General features: G+C 48.9%; 2 protein-coding genes across 2 annotated transcripts in view; both read left to right on the top strand.

Annotated features, from left to right (window-relative positions):
• The window catches only part of LOC126521932 (glutamate receptor ionotropic, kainate 2-like), a 401,025-nt gene that overhangs the window by 234,134 nt on the left and 149,384 nt on the right, over positions 1-17,507 (top strand). The window lies entirely within an intron of this gene.
• On the top strand, positions 4,377-11,954 carry LOC140218876 (uncharacterized). Its single transcript, XM_072288579.1, has 3 exons — positions 4,377-4,847; positions 6,930-8,215; positions 10,857-11,954. The coding sequence occupies exons 1-3, from the start codon at positions 4,377-4,379 to the stop codon at positions 11,218-11,220; spliced, it is 2,121 nt and encodes a 706-aa protein (XP_072144680.1). The 3' UTR covers positions 11,221-11,954.

Here is a 17,507-nt window from a genome sequence, read left to right as displayed (position 1 = left end):
CGGAAACGCAATCCCCAAAGTAAACAAGATTAAAATCCTCGGAATGGTCATTGAGGCCAACGGAGCTAACGGTGAAACCGTGAGGAAGATCAACGGCAAAGTCATCAGCGCCACGAGACTCATAAAGAGAATAACCAATAGACACGCGGGCATGAAGGAAGACAACGTCATTCGACTGATCCACTCATTCGTTATCAGCCACATCGCCTATGTAGCCGCCTACCACAACTGGTACGTCGCGGAAAAGAACAAGATTAACACGCTCATAAGGAAAACGTACAAGATAGCCCTGGGCCTACCGGAATCGACAAGTACCGAGCTCCTGACTCAGCTGGGCATATACAACACCATAGAAGAAATAGCCGAAGCACAACGCATCTCGCAGCTCGAACGCCTGTCGACCACCACGACGGGAAGACACATTATGAACACGCTCGGCATAACGTACCACAACCAGCACGGCCAGAAAATGCAAATCCCCAACAAAATCAGAGAGACCATTACGGTGGCAACCATCCCAAGAAACGTGCACCCCGATTACAACCGAGGTAGAAGAAAGGCAAGAGCCGAGGCTCTGCTCCGTTCATTCGGCAGGGAGAGAAACGCGCGCTTTGTCGACGCAGCCGAATATGCGAACGGCCAAACATACGCCGCCGTAGTCATAGACGCAGAGTCAAAAATCAGAACCGCATGCAGTGTATACACCAAACACTCGGAAATAGCGGAGGAAATAGCGATTGCGCTGGCCCTCACAGAACAGGAATGCGAAGTTGTACTCAGTGACTCGCAAACGGCAATAAAGAATTATGCCAAAGGTCGAATTTCCAAGGAAGCCCTGTCCATTCTGGCCAAAGCGGGCAGATCCAAAACCGCGAGCTCGAGGATCATATGGTTCCCCGCGCACGTCACCACGGAAGGCGACGCGCTCCCGAACCTAAACGAGACGGCGCACCGGACGGCGCGAGACATGACCCGCCGCGCCGAACAGGGCAACGCCTCTCGCACGATAGCGAACGCTTCTCGAACAGAACGGGACAGGCTCACCAGATACAACGACATCACCAGTGCATATTTGAACGCCAGAAGGATATACCCACCGCCGAGTCCCAAATTGAACAGGAGGCAGACCGTCGCCTGGCGACAACTACAGACAAACACGTTCCCTAATCTATTCCGTCTCAAACGTATCTTCCCAGATAAGCATCAGGACGACACGTGCAAATTGTGCCAGGAAGGACCAGCAACACTCAAACACATGCTGTGGGAGTGCAATGTAGTTATAGAAGGGATGGCAGTTACTCCGGAGACCCTGTCGTCGAGGTGGGCCGCCGCTCTGCGCAGCTCAGACCTCGGAATTCAGATGTGGGCAGTCCAGCAAGCCCGTGAAGCGGCGTTGAGGCAGGGCCTTGACGTTCCTCCGTGGGAGACCTGAGCGCGGGTCGCGTTAAACCTTGCCGGACATACAAGAAAGTTGTATCCATCCATCCATCACCAGAAATACTACTATATTTGGGTGCGTCAGTCATAGGTTTTAGCCGCAGGGACGTATTTGATGCTGTTTGCAGTTACATAACATCAACTAAATGGACAGCCGTGCCGATGCCAGCTCCCTCTGTTCCTCGAGCTGGCTCTGCAGGTCCTCCAAGCGCAGGGAGGCTGCTCCGCCACCACCGCCACAGCCCCCAAAATCCACATGTAGGCGGGACCAGGGTCTCTGTGGGAACGGCCAGGGGGTGCTTTCCACATTACGCGAGGCTCGCTGATGCACCTGGCAGATTTGGCAGCTCTGCATCACATGCAAGCTGGCTTCCGGGTACTCTGGCAGACGAATACCCAGTACATGAATCCAGTTTCGGCCCAGCAGCGTCGGCGACGACCCCTTCGTTAAGTAAAGTGGAAGGGTTGCTTCCCTGTCGCCAAAACGAACGCTGACCTGTGCCTGACCCTGGACCTGGGAGAGTTGCCCGGAGGAGCTGCGCAGCATCACGCCCGAAGCCTCGACGGACACGCCGGGGAAAGTCCGCTTGAAGAGCTTCCCGGCCATTACAGACACGCTGGCCCCCGTGTCCAGCTCCATGGAAATGGGGTGCCCGCAGATTTCGACGGTCAGCATGTATGGCGGCACAGACGACGGTACAAAGCCTGTGTGCCACATGTCGAAAATCGGCGGGTCCTCGGCCACGACGTGGAGCCTGGCCGCGGAAGAACTTGAGCTTGCTGCCGCATGCCTCCGCCGCGTACCCTTGCGACGGCTACCCTGGCCGCGGGCTTGTGTTGTACTTGGGCTTGAATCCGGCTGCTGCTTGCTGTTAGTCCTCCCACTTCGGCATACACGTGCCAGGTGCCCAGTTTTCCCGCACGTAAAGCATTGTGCTTGAGAGAACTGGCACTGTGAAGGGGAGTGGGCACCACCACAGCGACCGCAGGTACTGCCCTTTGTCGCAAACTTGTTGACCGCCGCTTCCGCCGACGGTGAGCCAGTCGCACGGGAAATCTCGCCGGCGTCCTTGGCGGCAGCTTCTATTGCCAGCGCTGCCTTCACGGCGTCGTCCAGCGACGGGTCGGGAAGCTCCAGGAGTCGCGTCTGCATGGCGGGGTTGTTGATACCGCAGACGAAACGGTCCCGGAGCAGCGAGTCCAGTTGGTCCCCGAAGGCGCAGGCACTCGCTAACCCTCGTAGCGCAGCAACGAATTGCCCGAGGGTCTCTCCTTCCCGGCGGCTCCGGTTGTTGAAGCGGAAACGCTCCATTAGCGTGGACGGTGCTGGGTTAAAATGCGAGCGCAGTATGGCAAGCAGCTCACCCAGCGTCTTAACGTGCGGCGTGGCTGGCTTCAGAAGGTCGAGCAAGAGGCTGAAGACGCGGGTCACGCAGCTGGCCAGGAAAATGTCCCGCTGTTTGGCCTCGGGTGTGTCGTTTGCCCGGAAGAACACGTGGACTTGCTCCTCGTAAATTTGCCAGGCGGACCCATCTCCCTCGAACGGCTCGAGCCTTCCGTACAGCGGCATGGCGACAGCAACGGGGGGCGGTGTTTCGCCGCTCACGGCGGCGTGGGACGCTCCGTAGGTACTCGTCGCCAGCTTCTTCGCCAGAGTCACGAGGATCCCATCCTCGTCGCCAGTGTCACAATCCACCCCGGGTCGTGAACAAGGGAGGGCTTCTCAGCGTGGTGGTGCTGAAGATTACTGACCGGCGAGCTGCCGTGCTCGTCGGTGTTTATTGTGGTGCGGGTGACCACTGTTGCCTGCCGAGCTATAGCAGGCCGCCGAGCTTGGCGGGCGAACCAAGATTATATCCGAGGGGGCGTCACATACTTGCTACACTCAGACCTCGGAATTCAGATGTGGGCAGTCCAGCAAGCCCGTGAAGCGGCGTTGAGGCAGGGCCTTGACGTTCCTCCGTGGGAGACCTGAGCGCGGGTCGCGTTAAACCTTGCCGGACATACAAGAAAGTTGTATCCATCCATCCATCACCAGAAATACTACTATATTTGGGTGCGTCAGTCATAGGTTTTAGCCGCAGGGACGTATTTGATGCTGTTTGCAGTTACATAACATCAACTAAATGGATAAGCTTGTGAATGTCTTTTTATTATTCCTTTCTTTGTTTTTGTGTGTCTTTCTAATCGAATATAAATACTTAAAAACATTAAGTAACCCTTTCAGCACACAAGTCTTGGCCAATCGTCCAGTGTGGGTATGAGCCACAATATGAGGCCATCGTCATTATCATCACCACCATCCTCATCATTGTCGACGACATCGTCATTGAATCGAAGCGAAGCCTTCTGCGTTCAGCGCAAGAGGAACTCCCAGAATACCGTCGTCGCGTCTCCAACGACTACAACCGGCCGGAAACAACAAGAACATGAAACGAGGCAGCCGAAGTGATGAGGCTATATCGCACGCAGTCTCCGCTTCACCACCGTCAAGACATCCTTCTTCGCAACACAGAGGTGTGCGATCGATTCAGAAGGGGCCACAGCTTAGACCTCAAGCTCCCGAAGGAAAGAGTTCATCCACTTCTGGGTGCCCTCCACCCTCGCAACCTTCTTCACTGCCGAGCATACAAGTCCAAGCAATAATGAAGAAAACGGGGACGGAAGCGCGGACTCCTAAACCGAAGGGCTTGTCGCCGACGGCCAGCAGCACCAAGAAGACTGGTCCATCTTCGCCGGAGCCCAAGCTAACTAAGGCGCGTGAGAAGGTTCCGAAGATTAATTCGATTAATTCACCGAGTCCTCGCAGTAAGAAGAAACAGTTCACTGTTAGCCCTAACCAAACTCCGGGAACGTCCCTGCCGCTGACTGAACGAGTACAATCGACGAAGAGGAGGCCGGAGATAGGGATTGAGGCTGGAAACGACGAGCGAACACCAATGGCCGCCAGCAATTTCCAGACAGCGGGACCTTCCACACCTATGTCCGAAGGAATGCAAGCCAGAGAGGAGAGCCCGGAGGTCGAGCCACAGATCCCGAAAGATGATCAACGGCCATCATGTACAGCAGGCCCTCCTCGGTCGCTTTCGGCATATCCGGCGTCTCTGGCGTCTGCGGCGTACACCTTCCAAGCGTGTGGGCAAGTGCCTGTCGCTATGGGCGTCGTCAGCATGGCCGTGCTCGCCTCAGTTTCGGTCACCTTTGCGCTGATCTGGCTTGCGTCCGCAAAGGACCCCTTCTTCCAGTCAAACAACGCAACTGACGCGTCCTTCTGCTGCCCCAACGAAGCAGCGCAGCTGTATGCCCTCATGGACGACTCTGTGTCGCCCTGCAAGGACTTCTTCGCTTATGTTTGCAAGCGGGCCATCCAGGACGGTGTCATTGAGACCGGGTTTGCCGCAGACGCATTGGTGAGAACCGGTTTGAAGGCGGAAGCAGACACGATAATTTTAGGACGCGCGCGCGTCTTCTTTGAGTCTCGTTAGGCGCATCTGCGTTTTGCGCCACTACACACCACATCATCATAATTTTTAGAGGCTGCTCTTCCACTGTATGCATCCTACCACGCCTGTTCACTGTCGTGACGGACGTCAAGCCATTGCTGATACTTTAAGGTAGCTTATTACAGTAAACGTTCTCAGCTCAATGAACCAGCCCTCCGACAGTGCGGTGGCTGGTTGGACTTAGCCGATCACTGTTAGCGTAGATCTAGATTCGTGCGAAGTGGCAAAGACAAGACGACAGAAGAATACAGGACCAGCACTTTTTTTTTTCTTCTTTCCTCTTTGTCCCTACGCGCTTTTCCAAACTGAATCCGCATCACCTTGCCCAGTTCGGAATTATGATGAGGTTCTATGCGACCGCCACTCTCGCGCATATTTATGTTCCTTCCAGATTTTCGTTGCATCATATATTTCTTAACGTCCGAAAGAACACTACTGCGCCTCTAATGCTGGTTGGAAACGGCCGTCGTTTGCCTAGATTTCGCACTCTTTCCATGTGAATTTTTAAAAAGCTGTACTGTTACCACAAGACTGAATGGTAAGCTGTCACAATGAATCTAAACAATGTGAGGGCTAAGAACATTTCTTGCAATTATGCTGGTGGTCTAAGCTATGTCATTTGTTTCGACAAAGCGTACTATATTCTCTTAACAGCATGACCTCACACTTCTATGGTCCTTACGGCTAATTGAGATAATAAACAAGAACTCGCGTTAATGTTTGAGGTATCTCAGAAATCAATTGGTTAAATTATGACATAACCGAGCGGACGCATATTGGCAGCTTCGTACACATAAAAAATAGTCGCACTTTCCCCCTGAAGGCGAAGCATGGATTGCGATAGCAATTTAGTGGACTGCTATATGAAGTAAGAACATTAGTTTCATCGGTCGTATAAGCTCAGAAACATTCGCTTGCTAAATAAGTATAGTGTCACGCGCGCACAGGTAAACATGAACATATCTAGCTGCTTGACCGCTGGAACTCGCTGTCAAACGCTGGAGTGAAGGAGCGCAGCAGTGGCAGCGAGCGCATTGACTTTCAAACTGTCCCTCGCTGCAGCGCGAACTATAAGTCGAAAGCACAGCACTTACGAAGCTACCGGCTCTCTGCGTACTTTGTCCACATCGCGCATCGCCTTGAAGATGAGGCCCGCGCGGGCGCGCACATCCCTACGTCGCACATGGCTTGCGAGATGCGGCGCCCACGGGGCCGTGCTGCAAGCAGCAGCCGCCGCGGTAGAAAGCCCTCCTTCCTCTCCTCGCCCCCTCCTGAGCCTTGCACGTGACAGAAGGCGGCGTGCTTTGCTCGGACCTCACGCCTGGTGAGCGCGCGATTGAGCTGCGATTGTCGGCGGACCCTCGCAAGCTTTCACTCGCAGATACAGCGTACATCGCGCAGCGACGATGTTATCGTGTATGAACCTTACACGGAACATCACGGCGACGGCGACGGGTGACTACGACTGCGACCGCAGGAATGCGCGTGGAGGGCTATATAATTGCTATCGCAATAAAACAATGCTGTGTACATATGAGCTAAGACAACTACTCTGCATTGAAGTAACCCCATTGATGTGTTTTACGCTGTTTCGAAGAACTTCCCTACATAACATGATTAAGACTTAAAAGCGGTTGGCGTTCGTATATATGTCAGGGCTCAACCGTCAGGCGTGAGTAGTAGATCTCTTATTTAGGTTTTACGATATTTTACTTCATCTTAAGAACCTTAATTCTTTCCGACATAAGGTTCTGTAGACGGAGACACAATTAGGTTGTTGTATTATCGTGCATAGAACAGCGCACTTTGCTGGAATTCGGGAATGTCGTCTTCAGCGTTGCGAGATAAAGGAGCTCCCCCTTTTTTTCTTGTATACGTAGCCCAGAAATATTGGGGTGGATGTTTATGCACGTGATACTCTGTGCGAAAAATGACGCGAACATTTCACTACCCTTTCCTGCGATTTCCCTTCCTCATTTTCAACGGCAGGACACAATCGCTGCAGACATTATCAAGGGTACCGGAAACATTACGTCAGCAGCCGGGAAAGCGCTTCACGGATATTTCACATCCTGCTTGAGCGAGGTGTGGCAAAAAGACTTGCGCCAAGAACAGGTCACGTCCGCCATTGTGCGCCTGGCTAACGCTAAGCGTAGCAAGATGACGCCCGCAGATCTTCTACGCTTCGGCCTGAACGCCCAATATCGGTACCGGATCGACTTCTTCTTCGGTGTCACCTTCAGCACGGCTTCTGTCGAGTTTCAATGGAACTTCATGCGGGCTATCGCCTTCCTGTACTACTGCAGCGACGATTGTTTCGAGGCAGCTCTTTCGGGTGTCAATGCTCATTTGAAAACAAATTACACTCGGCAGGATATCGGCGACTGGCAGCAACTTCTTCCACACCAGAGCGACGCTGGGGAGCCCGGGAACATCGCGACAAAAGAGCTCCTCGAAGCCTTCGGGGGCCTGGACGATTCTCTGTTCGAGGCTATCATGAAAGAGATTTATCCGGATTTCAGCCTTAACTACCTTGCATACACCACTGCCAAGCGGGCGTTTCTGGCAGAAATTAGGATCCTTTGGAATGTCTCGGCTCAACCAATGTCGCTTTGCTACGTGCTGACGTGCGTCGTAGTCAGTGCGATGAAAGACATCGGCGGGTGGACGGTGCTAGATATTCCGACTGCGGAGGCCTGGCAAGTATGCGCTAGTCGGGCGAGCCGATTCACTGAACTTTGGCGCAGGACGTACGTGGACACCCTCACAAGCCCTGCCAAGGACGCCCGAATGCGCTCAATCTTCGCGGAAACAAGGAAGGCACTCCTGCAATACGAGCCGCTACTGCAGATCATGAAGGCCGGTAACGACACGGGCAAATTCGAGGCTTTCGTCCGAAATGCGTCCCTGCTGCTTCCCAGTGACCTTTTGGTCAGTGACATGCGCGTGCCCACACTGCCACAGCACGGTTTTGTGGACAACTACTTCCGAGCTCTGAGCTTCGACTTCGACGTCAAGCGTGAAGTGCGGCGCCGGGGCGCGCAATTCCAAGTAGGAAAGATAGACTACGAACTCTGGAACCGCATGGGGCTGGTGAGCGAGAACCTGTACGTGTCGCCGATCGCGTACGCTTTACTGAGCACCGTAAACGCCAGCCGTGCCTTGCTCGCCGACGCACCGGTGGTCGCGGCTCGGATGGCGGCGCTGCTGTGGAGGAGAGTCGTTGAACACCAAGGGTGGTCGTCGCGGACACTGGCTGCAATCGTGCATCACAGGTGACTATTCACTTTCGTAGGCCTGCTAAAATGCCGTATGCTACCATTCTCATGAAGCCAGCGCACAGCCAATCCAATAGTTAATGAATTCAAGCCAATGAAGCCAAGCCATTGTCCGCTGGCTTCATCTGGTTATCGTCAAAAGAAGAGATCGAGATCTCTTTCCTTTTTTTGTTGGTTTAATAATTGGGACCAAGCACTCGAGGTAGCTTCATACATGGTTCAGGGGTGATACACAATGTGCGCAATTGATCATGTGATACGTTGCAGTTCATGCAATCCATCAGGTGAACCCGTGTTCACAAAGCATCTATTTCGTAGCGTTTGATCTTAATGTTCGGCGTTGAAGCGCCTGGAATTCGCGGTATAGTTCCACGTGATAGCAATAAGGTCACTGTGGCTATGACCGATAACATCTAGCATACGAAAGATAACTTTATGGATGCAAACGCTGATCTTAGTATCTTCATATTGAGTTGGCCAATCGCATTAGCCTTGATAAGCGTTACTATGTCATCAGTTTTATTAAGGTACGTTTAGACTACGTAGGTAATGTGCAGATATTTAGGAAGAAACGCAAGCGCAAACACTAAAATCGCAACGAGCTTGTTCAAACTGTAATCGTATCAACCGTTAACAGTGCAACAGTCGTCACCCACGCAAGCGAATTTGTTGCTGAGCCCGCTACATTTACGTTTCCTGCAGATACGACGGTTACGACGTGGCCAACAAGCGCCGCAGTTTCGGTTTTAAATTTCCCGTAACGCGCCTTCCGACATCCCCACTTAGAGCAACAGCCATTACTGTGTATGCGTATGTTCGAGCGTATGTGTGTTCGAGCTGCGACGGCACCCGCACTTCTTTGGTGCCTTCGCTTAGAGTTTTACGGTGGTTTCGCCGTGATGAAATCCACTGAGACGCAACTGGCCAGTCTACGTTTTGATTGTCCACTCTTGAGAAGCGTAACGCACGCAACTTACAATGTGCACGACCAGCATAACCGCAATGTTAACGATCTTAACGCCAGTAACGCGCGATGCGGGCTTTGAGACAGATGCGCGCTTTGCTAACGTTACGACCGCAGTCTGAGCACACCTTTACACGATCAACATCAACATCAAAACAATTTGTTTTGACGATGCTTTTTAATTGGCTTGCTAATGTCAGATAGATGTATTCATAAATAATTGCTATGTAAAATACGCGATACCATTTTTTTCCACGTGTCATGTTGCGTCAAGAATTAAAGCTGTCACGAATTCTCAATATATATCAGCTTTAAGATCTCATATACAAAATTCCCTATAAATAGAACATAATAGACATCGCATCTGTTACAATGATGTCATTCCTGTCACCGTAAGGGGATTTCTAAAAACCACCAATGCACTTGTCTTTGAGCTTATTAACTGCCCTTATTTTGTGAACTGCTACATGGACAATTACACAGCCTATCTCAAAACAGAATCTGGAATACACTCGAGAGCAGGGTGTGACGTAACGTAACATGCTTATCTCTTAATGCTGAAAGATGAAGTATCTGCGTATATGAGTGTCGAATCGGATTGCTACAGCGGGTCCGCTTCGAATCGTGCTTGCTTTTTCGAAAAAGAGTCGTCGTCATAACAACATTCAAAGGAGGTGCTCGACAAAAAGGGGGTGCGCCGTTGACCCGTTCATTGTCCGCCACCCATGGTGATAGCAGTCACACGTGACCTAGCTCATGGCGCATCTCTTCGCGTCACCAGTCGTGCCAGTTGACCCACGTGGAAAGTATTAAAACCTCTAAAGGCAGTTTTGAGCGACGGGAAGGCGCGACACCGCGAAGTTCCTGCAAACGGAACAGAACGAGACACGTTGACTTCAAAAATCCGAAGGAATGAGCATGTCTGACTTCTGGGCAATTCTACGGAAAAATGCTACATATTATTTCAAGAGATTTGCCAACAACATTAAAAGGCTGCTAAAGAGAAATATCAGCTGTGTTAGTAAATTTCCCTTCCGCAATAGTAAAATTAGTGAAAACCAGCTTGCATAAGTACCGCGAGAAGAGGCTTTTACAAGGCATAAAAAACAAAACAAAAAAAGACGCAGAATGAAAAGACGATTGACGATGCCTCTTTGAAGTTCCAGCTTTAGCGCTCTGTGACGTCATAGATTTTAAGGGCGCCTGCTCGGGTCGGGTTAACTCGTCATCGGTAAAAAAATGCCTGCGTTGTTCTTTAAAGAAGTATTAAAAGAATGAACTTAGCAAGTGTCAACAGCTTTTTTTTTTTTTTTTTTTTTTTTTTTTGCGGAACTACAACACCACATGTACCGAGGGGATGCGTTGAAGTCTACGACGTCACATGTAACGACGCGGGGATATTGGTGCGAAATTTAAAAAAAAAAAATACCGGTCTTCGTTTTTTTTTTCTTGTAGCCGGTTATCACGAAATTTATGAACATAGAGCATCCAAAGAATACGTTTTCACTGTAACCAAATTTATTGGTTTGGTTTGGCGTCCCTCTTAAATTATGGAAACAGGCTCCACATCCATAACGTGTCGATCATAAAGAAGCCCAATGTGAAGTTTAAACGACTGCTCGAGGGAAACACCTGTGAACACCAGTGAACTTAATCCGTTTTTTTTTTTCGTAGGCAATGCATGCTGAAGTCTTTTCGTGCCCGGACCGACGTAGCTATGGAACTGCTGGAGAACTCCATCGCCCTGCAAATAGCTGCAGGCCTAGCGGCGGGGGCCGCGGGCATTTCTGCCGAAGGTTCACTCTTCGGCGCTGCACCTGATTGGTTTGAAATGAAGCCGGTCTGGAGCCTGTACATGAACTCCAAGGCGCGGTTTTTCTACACTCGCTACGCATATTTCTGGTGCATGAAAGACGAACACGCTTCGATCTACGTCAACGAACCTCTAAGACGGAGCGCGGACTTTGCAGCCGCTTTCAAATGTCCGCCTTTTAAGGAAACCGCCTTTGGCAGTGCGTGCTGGAACTACATGCGGTAGTCACCAGATGCTTTTCTCTAATCATCAATTTGCTGGTGCAGTGACGCAGTTCAGAGCCATTACAATCGAGGACAAGGAACTGTATTTACGAGCAAAGTTATCGCCTTTTCTTCACTGTTCATTTTTCTCAGGGGGACCTAGATGCTTCTTTCTTGACAAAGCAGCCTGGGGGCCCAATTCACGCACGTTCAATTATGGCTGTAATGTATTTGTGCGGTCGCAGGTTAGTTTTGTCTGCCATGCGCATACGGAAGACATTCCGCGTTCATCTTGAAATAAATAACGACTGTGCTTTGCTTTGATATGTCTCTAGAGAGCGTGCGTCTTGTTATCAGGTCACGTGAGAGCTTGTGACGTACGCGTCACTGGTTGTGGTAATGTAGTCAAAGGAGAGGGGTCACAGATAGGTGCAGATTGGAAGCGAGTAACACCAGCAGAAGAGAAGCAATCCCATCCTGAAGCTAACATTTCGACACGAGAGTTGTCTCCGTAAGTGCGACGGACAGACCCTCTTCTCAAAAGGTTAGCTGAAAGCTGGGGCTTTCCTATAGTTGTCATTGTTGATCGCTACTGGGGATCGTACAGTCGTTCAATCGCGCATTCTTTCACTAGCAAATGCGCCTAAGCGCCAGAACAGCGGCGTCCTTGAGTTCATGAAATTAATCACACATGCCATCTCAATTCGTCAGTGCCACGTTACTTGTACGTGCAAACTCTTTCGATATTAAGCCTCTAGGAACCTATTTATATATTTTAAGTGATATCACGTATCATATCATATTTACTTTACATGTTGTTGCTACGCTATATGACTATTCAAATGAAAAGTTGATTGAGTGGATCGTTTGAGAAATTTCTGTACAGAAGAATGATAAACTGTGCTAATCGGCACTAGTTCATAATCAAGAACAGCGAATAAAACGGAAGGTCCTTACGATAGCTTCGCTGCTTTAATGGAGAGATCGAATGTGTCTTTGCAGCTGAACGAGTTTAGTACTTTGTAAAGAGGCGAGGGGACATGCCATATGCATCTATGTTTCCTTCCTGTTTTCCTGCTCAAATGGTAAAAAAAGGAACCCAGGAAGTAATGTGCGCTTTCCGGTTTCGCTAAAGTGAATGCAGAGATTTATAAAAGTGCCACCAAATGGTGATGCCGGGCAACTAAAAACAGTGTTCTCCGGTAGAAAGTACATCTGTTTTTCTTCCTGATCTTCTTTTTCCGTTTCTTACGCTGACTCACCTTTATTCTAGGGGCTTTCATTTGTTAACTCGAAGAATTGTATGGCGCTAGCTTATTTAGAGTGCAGATTTATCTGTTTGGAATGAATCTTTTAATTGTCACTTGCTGTTTCCGTCTTTATGCTTTGTATTCCTCTTAATTGTTTGCTGTGCAGTCAGAAGGTGATGGTCGTATCGACATTTCGTTAGAGAGAACCAGAAGGGAGGCTTCTTCATTAGCCGGCGCTAATCCTACCTCATATCAATGCCACTCAATGAGAGGATCGTCGAAGGATAAGGTGTGCGCAATCGGCAAGCCCTTAGTCTGGGGCCGTATAACGTAAAACTATTCCAATATGTTTCTATTCCAATTTTCTGACGTCAAATTTGCGTAACCGCTGACGCAAGTATCGGGTGGTCACCCGTAGGGTTGTCTAAGCAGACCAATCAAACGCTCTCCTCGTTCATAGGAGGTTACTTTTGTTTGCTTGAAAAAGAATAACATTGCCTACACTGAGCGGCTTGTTTTATCTAATTGGCTGACAAGAGGCGAGGAGCACGCTGAAGTGGAGAGGGATTCGATGGGGCCGAGCCACCGCACTGAATATCGATAACTGGATGAAGAGGGTGGGGCCGGCGTCTGCGATTGGTCCGCTTTCCCTTACTTAGCTGGCGGTGGTTGGTCGACAATCGCGGCGGCATGCAAAGGAAGCTTAAGAATGACACTAAAACGGATCCTCACCAAAGAAGAGTTGGCAGAACGTGGTCGTAAACGTTCCGAAAGTGCTCGAAAACGTTACACGGCTACGCAAAATGTTTCATTATACGCAAATAAACCCATGCTCTCCGACAAGTGCGAGTAGCTAGTGCATCAGCGATCGGAAGCAGCCATCTTTTATTCCTTTCGGAAAGGGGCAGCCAGCGGTTATTCAGAAGAAAATTCAGTTTTGTTCGGCATATTAATGCATCTTTGACGCGTACACGTCACTCTGACGCGGTGTGTTTTTGCAGTTTTGTGACGTCTCGTGACAGGCAGGTGAAGTGGGTGCTGTCCGAAAACTTTTGGCCAATAGCCGAGGGCTAGTGCTGAACAGGCGTCGAATCAGAAATAACTATTTTTCTTTTGTTCGGTCAAATCATGCATGATCAGTGTGTACACGTCATATCAGATGGGGAGCTATCGCGGTTTTCGTGACGTCGCGTGACCTACAGTTGAAGTGGGGGTGGCCGAAAAAAGTTTTTGACCAATCGCGGAAGGCTGATTGCAGAATTGGAATAGAAATGTTTGGAATTGTTTTACGTTATAGCGCCCCTGGTTCACCGAAGATCCCTCGTTGGTTCTAGCTTATTATTGAGGCCGCGCGTCTTGTTCACTGCAATCCATGCACTGCACGTAACTGGTAATTCATATCCGGTGTGGTGGCTTAGTGGCTTTGGAATTGCGTTACTAAGCCCTCGTGAGGCTTATAGCACGTTAAAAAGACAAGGACGAAAGTGAGACGTGACAAACACAGGCGCTCGTAGGCGCTATAAGCCTCACGATGTCTTACCAACAAGCCCAAATCACTGCGTTACTAAGCCCAACGACGCGGGATCGAATCCAGGCCGCGGCGGCCGCATTTCGATGGGGGTGAAATGCAAATACGCTAGTGTACCGTGCATTAGGTGCACGTTGAAGATTCCCTGGTGGCCAAAATCAACCCGGAGTCCCCCACTACGGGTTTTGATCAAAATAAGAAAAAGAACAAATGGGAAGTGTATACACAATGGCTGCTTAAAATCCACTTCGCGCTCCCCGCACATATCCAGCAACCGCAATCAAAATAAGGCAATATTATGTACGTGTCCCAGATCTTGCATATTGTATATACCAGAGAAAGCTCTTTCTTTTAAAAGTGTTAGGCATCCTACCTTAATAGCAGATTCTACTAGCTTGCTTATTCTTTTTTTTTTAATATTGAGAACGAACAGTTCTTTGTTGCCTGTATTATGCGTTGTTCCGCCTTTCCGCGTGTATATGTAGAAAAGGCGAAAATTTTGGAATGAGAAATCAGAATGGCCAAGTCACGAATTCGTGAAATTAACAGCGGAACATTTTTTGCTTTTTCACAATTCAATTTGCGCCATATGCTTCGACTGCAAAATTGAAAATGAGCAGTAGTGAATCCATGTTTGCGCAGCCAGAAATTGCAATACTACCTCAAGTTAAGATATATTCGACCTTAAAAAGTGTTACGAAATACATCGGCGTTCGACATTGGCGCTTTGGGAAAACTTTAGTTTACCAAAGCATGTGCCATGCAATTCTCTAGATTATCTTAACTGTAACATCAATGCAGGTTTTAGCAGAAATGACCATATCTCGAAAGCGGGGCTACTTCTCTTATCCTTTATTACAAATCATTTGCTTAGGAGGGATTGAGGTCGAGAGTACTTTGGTTACAACATACATTTATTCATATAGGAAAAAAATCGGCATAGTACAGTAACTAAATAAATATTGACTCCATAACGCGACAAACTAATAATGATATGAATGTTTTAACTATGATTTTTATTTACGCCTGTCAATGCGGCTACTTAATATCTGCGCTTTGTTGTCTTTATCCGCTGGGGCAAATCATCCACATACTAAAGGAGCGGCAGCCAGGATTAGGATGATTTGTGCTCGGCAGAGAGGTCATGTAAGGCAGCGAGTGTCGTCTTTTCTTGTGTGTCTTCACTGTGTCCGTGTCAGTGCGCTGCTTCAACAGCAAGGTATGATGAGGTCATGTATACTTCCCAACTTCCATTCGGCAGTCTGAACTTGTGCGTTAATGTGAATAAATAAAAATGCAATCAGTGAATATCTGTATTAGCCCCCTGGAAATTGCAATTTGTTGAGTGACTAAAGTCTGCATTGCACTATATGTTTCGTTATATTAAAGCGAATGTTCGTCACAATCTGGTCTGAGAGATTCCTACTTAAAGGAAAATTTCCCCCTTCCCCATTCACGCGGTGTAGGGTAGCAAATCGGGTGTTCGACTGAGAAGTATTTCCTTTCCTTGTTCTCTCTCGCTCTGGAGAGGCCAGTCTGGATGATCCCCTGGCAGGCAATTCCAGGTGCAGGGTGGTGCCACAGACACTACTGTTTGGTTGACACCTCGGCTTTCTTTTCAGTTGCTGTCTAGAAATTTTTTCTACGTTTACTGCACTTATTTGACACATGTGAGGAATACTACGCCAATGATAGAGCCAGCGAACCCCAGTCATCGATATAGACTGCACGTCGTCGTCTGTATTTGTAAGCGTCTCATTGGTGCGTCTGCCCGAAACCAATAGCGTGGAGCACGATACGGTTCTAACCACGGGGCGCACCCTCCAATGTTCCTACCGTCCAACACGCAAATAGCGAAGAAAATCACTTCGTCGTCGAACTTTCCGTTTGCGTAATTTGCTCGCGCGGCGCTTTACCTCATCTGCGCTACTAGCTTCTGTGCTGTACCAGCCACGATTATCAGCATTAAGAAAACATACTTCAGGAAGACAATTACATGCGGCTGGATAGAACATAGCCAGTGCCGATATTCTATCTTTGCGAGCCTCTTTTTAGGACATTTTAAAAGGGATGTTGGTGTAGCTGTTGTGATGTTTGTATAATTGAATCAGGTCCAATTTCTTGATAAATTGTTTCATCTTTATCTGACTTCATTTATAATCGTGATTTAAAATTTCTCATTAGTGTTTCTTTCTAGACTCAAAATATTTTCCTAATCCACCCGATTCTTGGCCATTTCCCCGTAGTGGGTATGATCCACTCGTAAACGAAAACCAACCAACGAACCTCATCCTCGTTTCATCCAGTAGCAGTAATTTTCTCTAACACGGCGCCTGCGCTTTCATTATAATGATGATGACAAGTGCTTTCAGAAATAGCGCTAACACGCTGCGGAGAATAGGTCAAAAATCGCGTGTATTACGATAAAAAATCATAAAGAGAATTAAAAGATTAACGAATCATAAATCAAATAGAGTAACGTGTAATACATTTGTCAGCTTTGCAAACGTATATTAAGCTTGGAGGCCCTAATGCGGTCGATGTTGATGCGTTGTTTTGTATTTGCTCTTCTTTCATTCGCACCGTCGCCTTGCTGTTCGATTAAAGGACATTTATCTCGCTAACGTTTGCTATGTAATTGAATAAAATTTGTTAAGAAATTAGCGGCGTTAATTAAGTTCACGTCGATGGTCATGATAAAAAGATATTTTTGAAAATTTTCTATTCTTCTTGGCCAATCACCTGCTGTTGGTACCTGCTGTAGCAATAGAAGGTTAGGAAACCGAAGAAGAAGAAGAGTGGCACGACGAAGCGAAGCCTTCTGCGTTCAGCGCAAGACGAACTCGCAGAATATCGTCGTCGCGTGTCCAACGACTACAACCGGCCGAAAACAACGAGAACATGAAACGAGGCAACCCAAGTTATGAGGATATATCGCCTGCAGTCAGCCGTTCACCACCGTCCAGACAGCCCTCGTCAATAGACAAACATATGCGATCGATCCAGAAGGCGCCAAAGCTCGGACCTCAAGCTCCCGAAGAAAAGAGTGCACCCACTTCTGGGTGTACTCCGGCCTCGCAACCTTCTTCACTGCCCACGAAACAAGTCCGAGCAATAAAGGAAAAAACGGAGACTGAAGCGCGCACTCTTCAACCGAAGAGTTTGTCGCCGACGGCCAGCAGTACCAAGAAGACTGGTCCAACCTCGCTGGAGCCTAAGCCAACTAATGCGCGTGAGAAGGTTCAGAAGATTAAACCACCGAGTCCTCGCACTGAGAAGAAACATTTCACTGTTAGTCCTAACCAAACGCGAGGAACGTCCCCGCCGCTGACGGAAGGAGTACAATCGACTAAGAGGAGGCCGGTCATAGCGACTAAGGTTGGAAACGACGAGCGAACAATGGTGGCCGCCAGCAGTTTCCAGACGGCTGGACCTTCCACGCCTCTGTCCAAAGTAGTACAAGCCAGAGAGAAGAGCCCGGAGGTCGAGCCAGAGATCCTGGAAGATGATGAACAGCCATCATGTTCAGCA

The sequence above is a fragment of the Dermacentor andersoni genome, chromosome 6, assembly GCF_023375885.2.
Source record: "Dermacentor andersoni chromosome 6, qqDerAnde1_hic_scaffold, whole genome shotgun sequence".
Taxonomy (NCBI): Eukaryota; Metazoa; Arthropoda; class Arachnida; order Ixodida; family Ixodidae; genus Dermacentor; species Dermacentor andersoni.
This window is presented reverse-complemented; position numbering and strand designations above follow the sequence as displayed.

What these genes read in the sequence shown, in the direction of transcription:
- LOC140218876 (XM_072288579.1), top strand. Translation starts at nt 4,377, where the DNA reads ATGGCCGCCAGCAATTTCCAGACAGCGGGACCTTCCACACCTATGTCC. An exon ending in GGTTTGCCGCAGACGCATTG is followed by an intron (nt 4,848 to 6,929) that starts GTGAGAACCGGT and finishes TTTCAACGGCAG; the next exon opens with GACACAATCGCTGCAGACAT. An exon ending in GCTGCAATCGTGCATCACAG is followed by an intron (nt 8,216 to 10,856) that starts GTGACTATTCAC and finishes TTTTTTTCGTAG; the next exon opens with GCAATGCATGCTGAAGTCTT.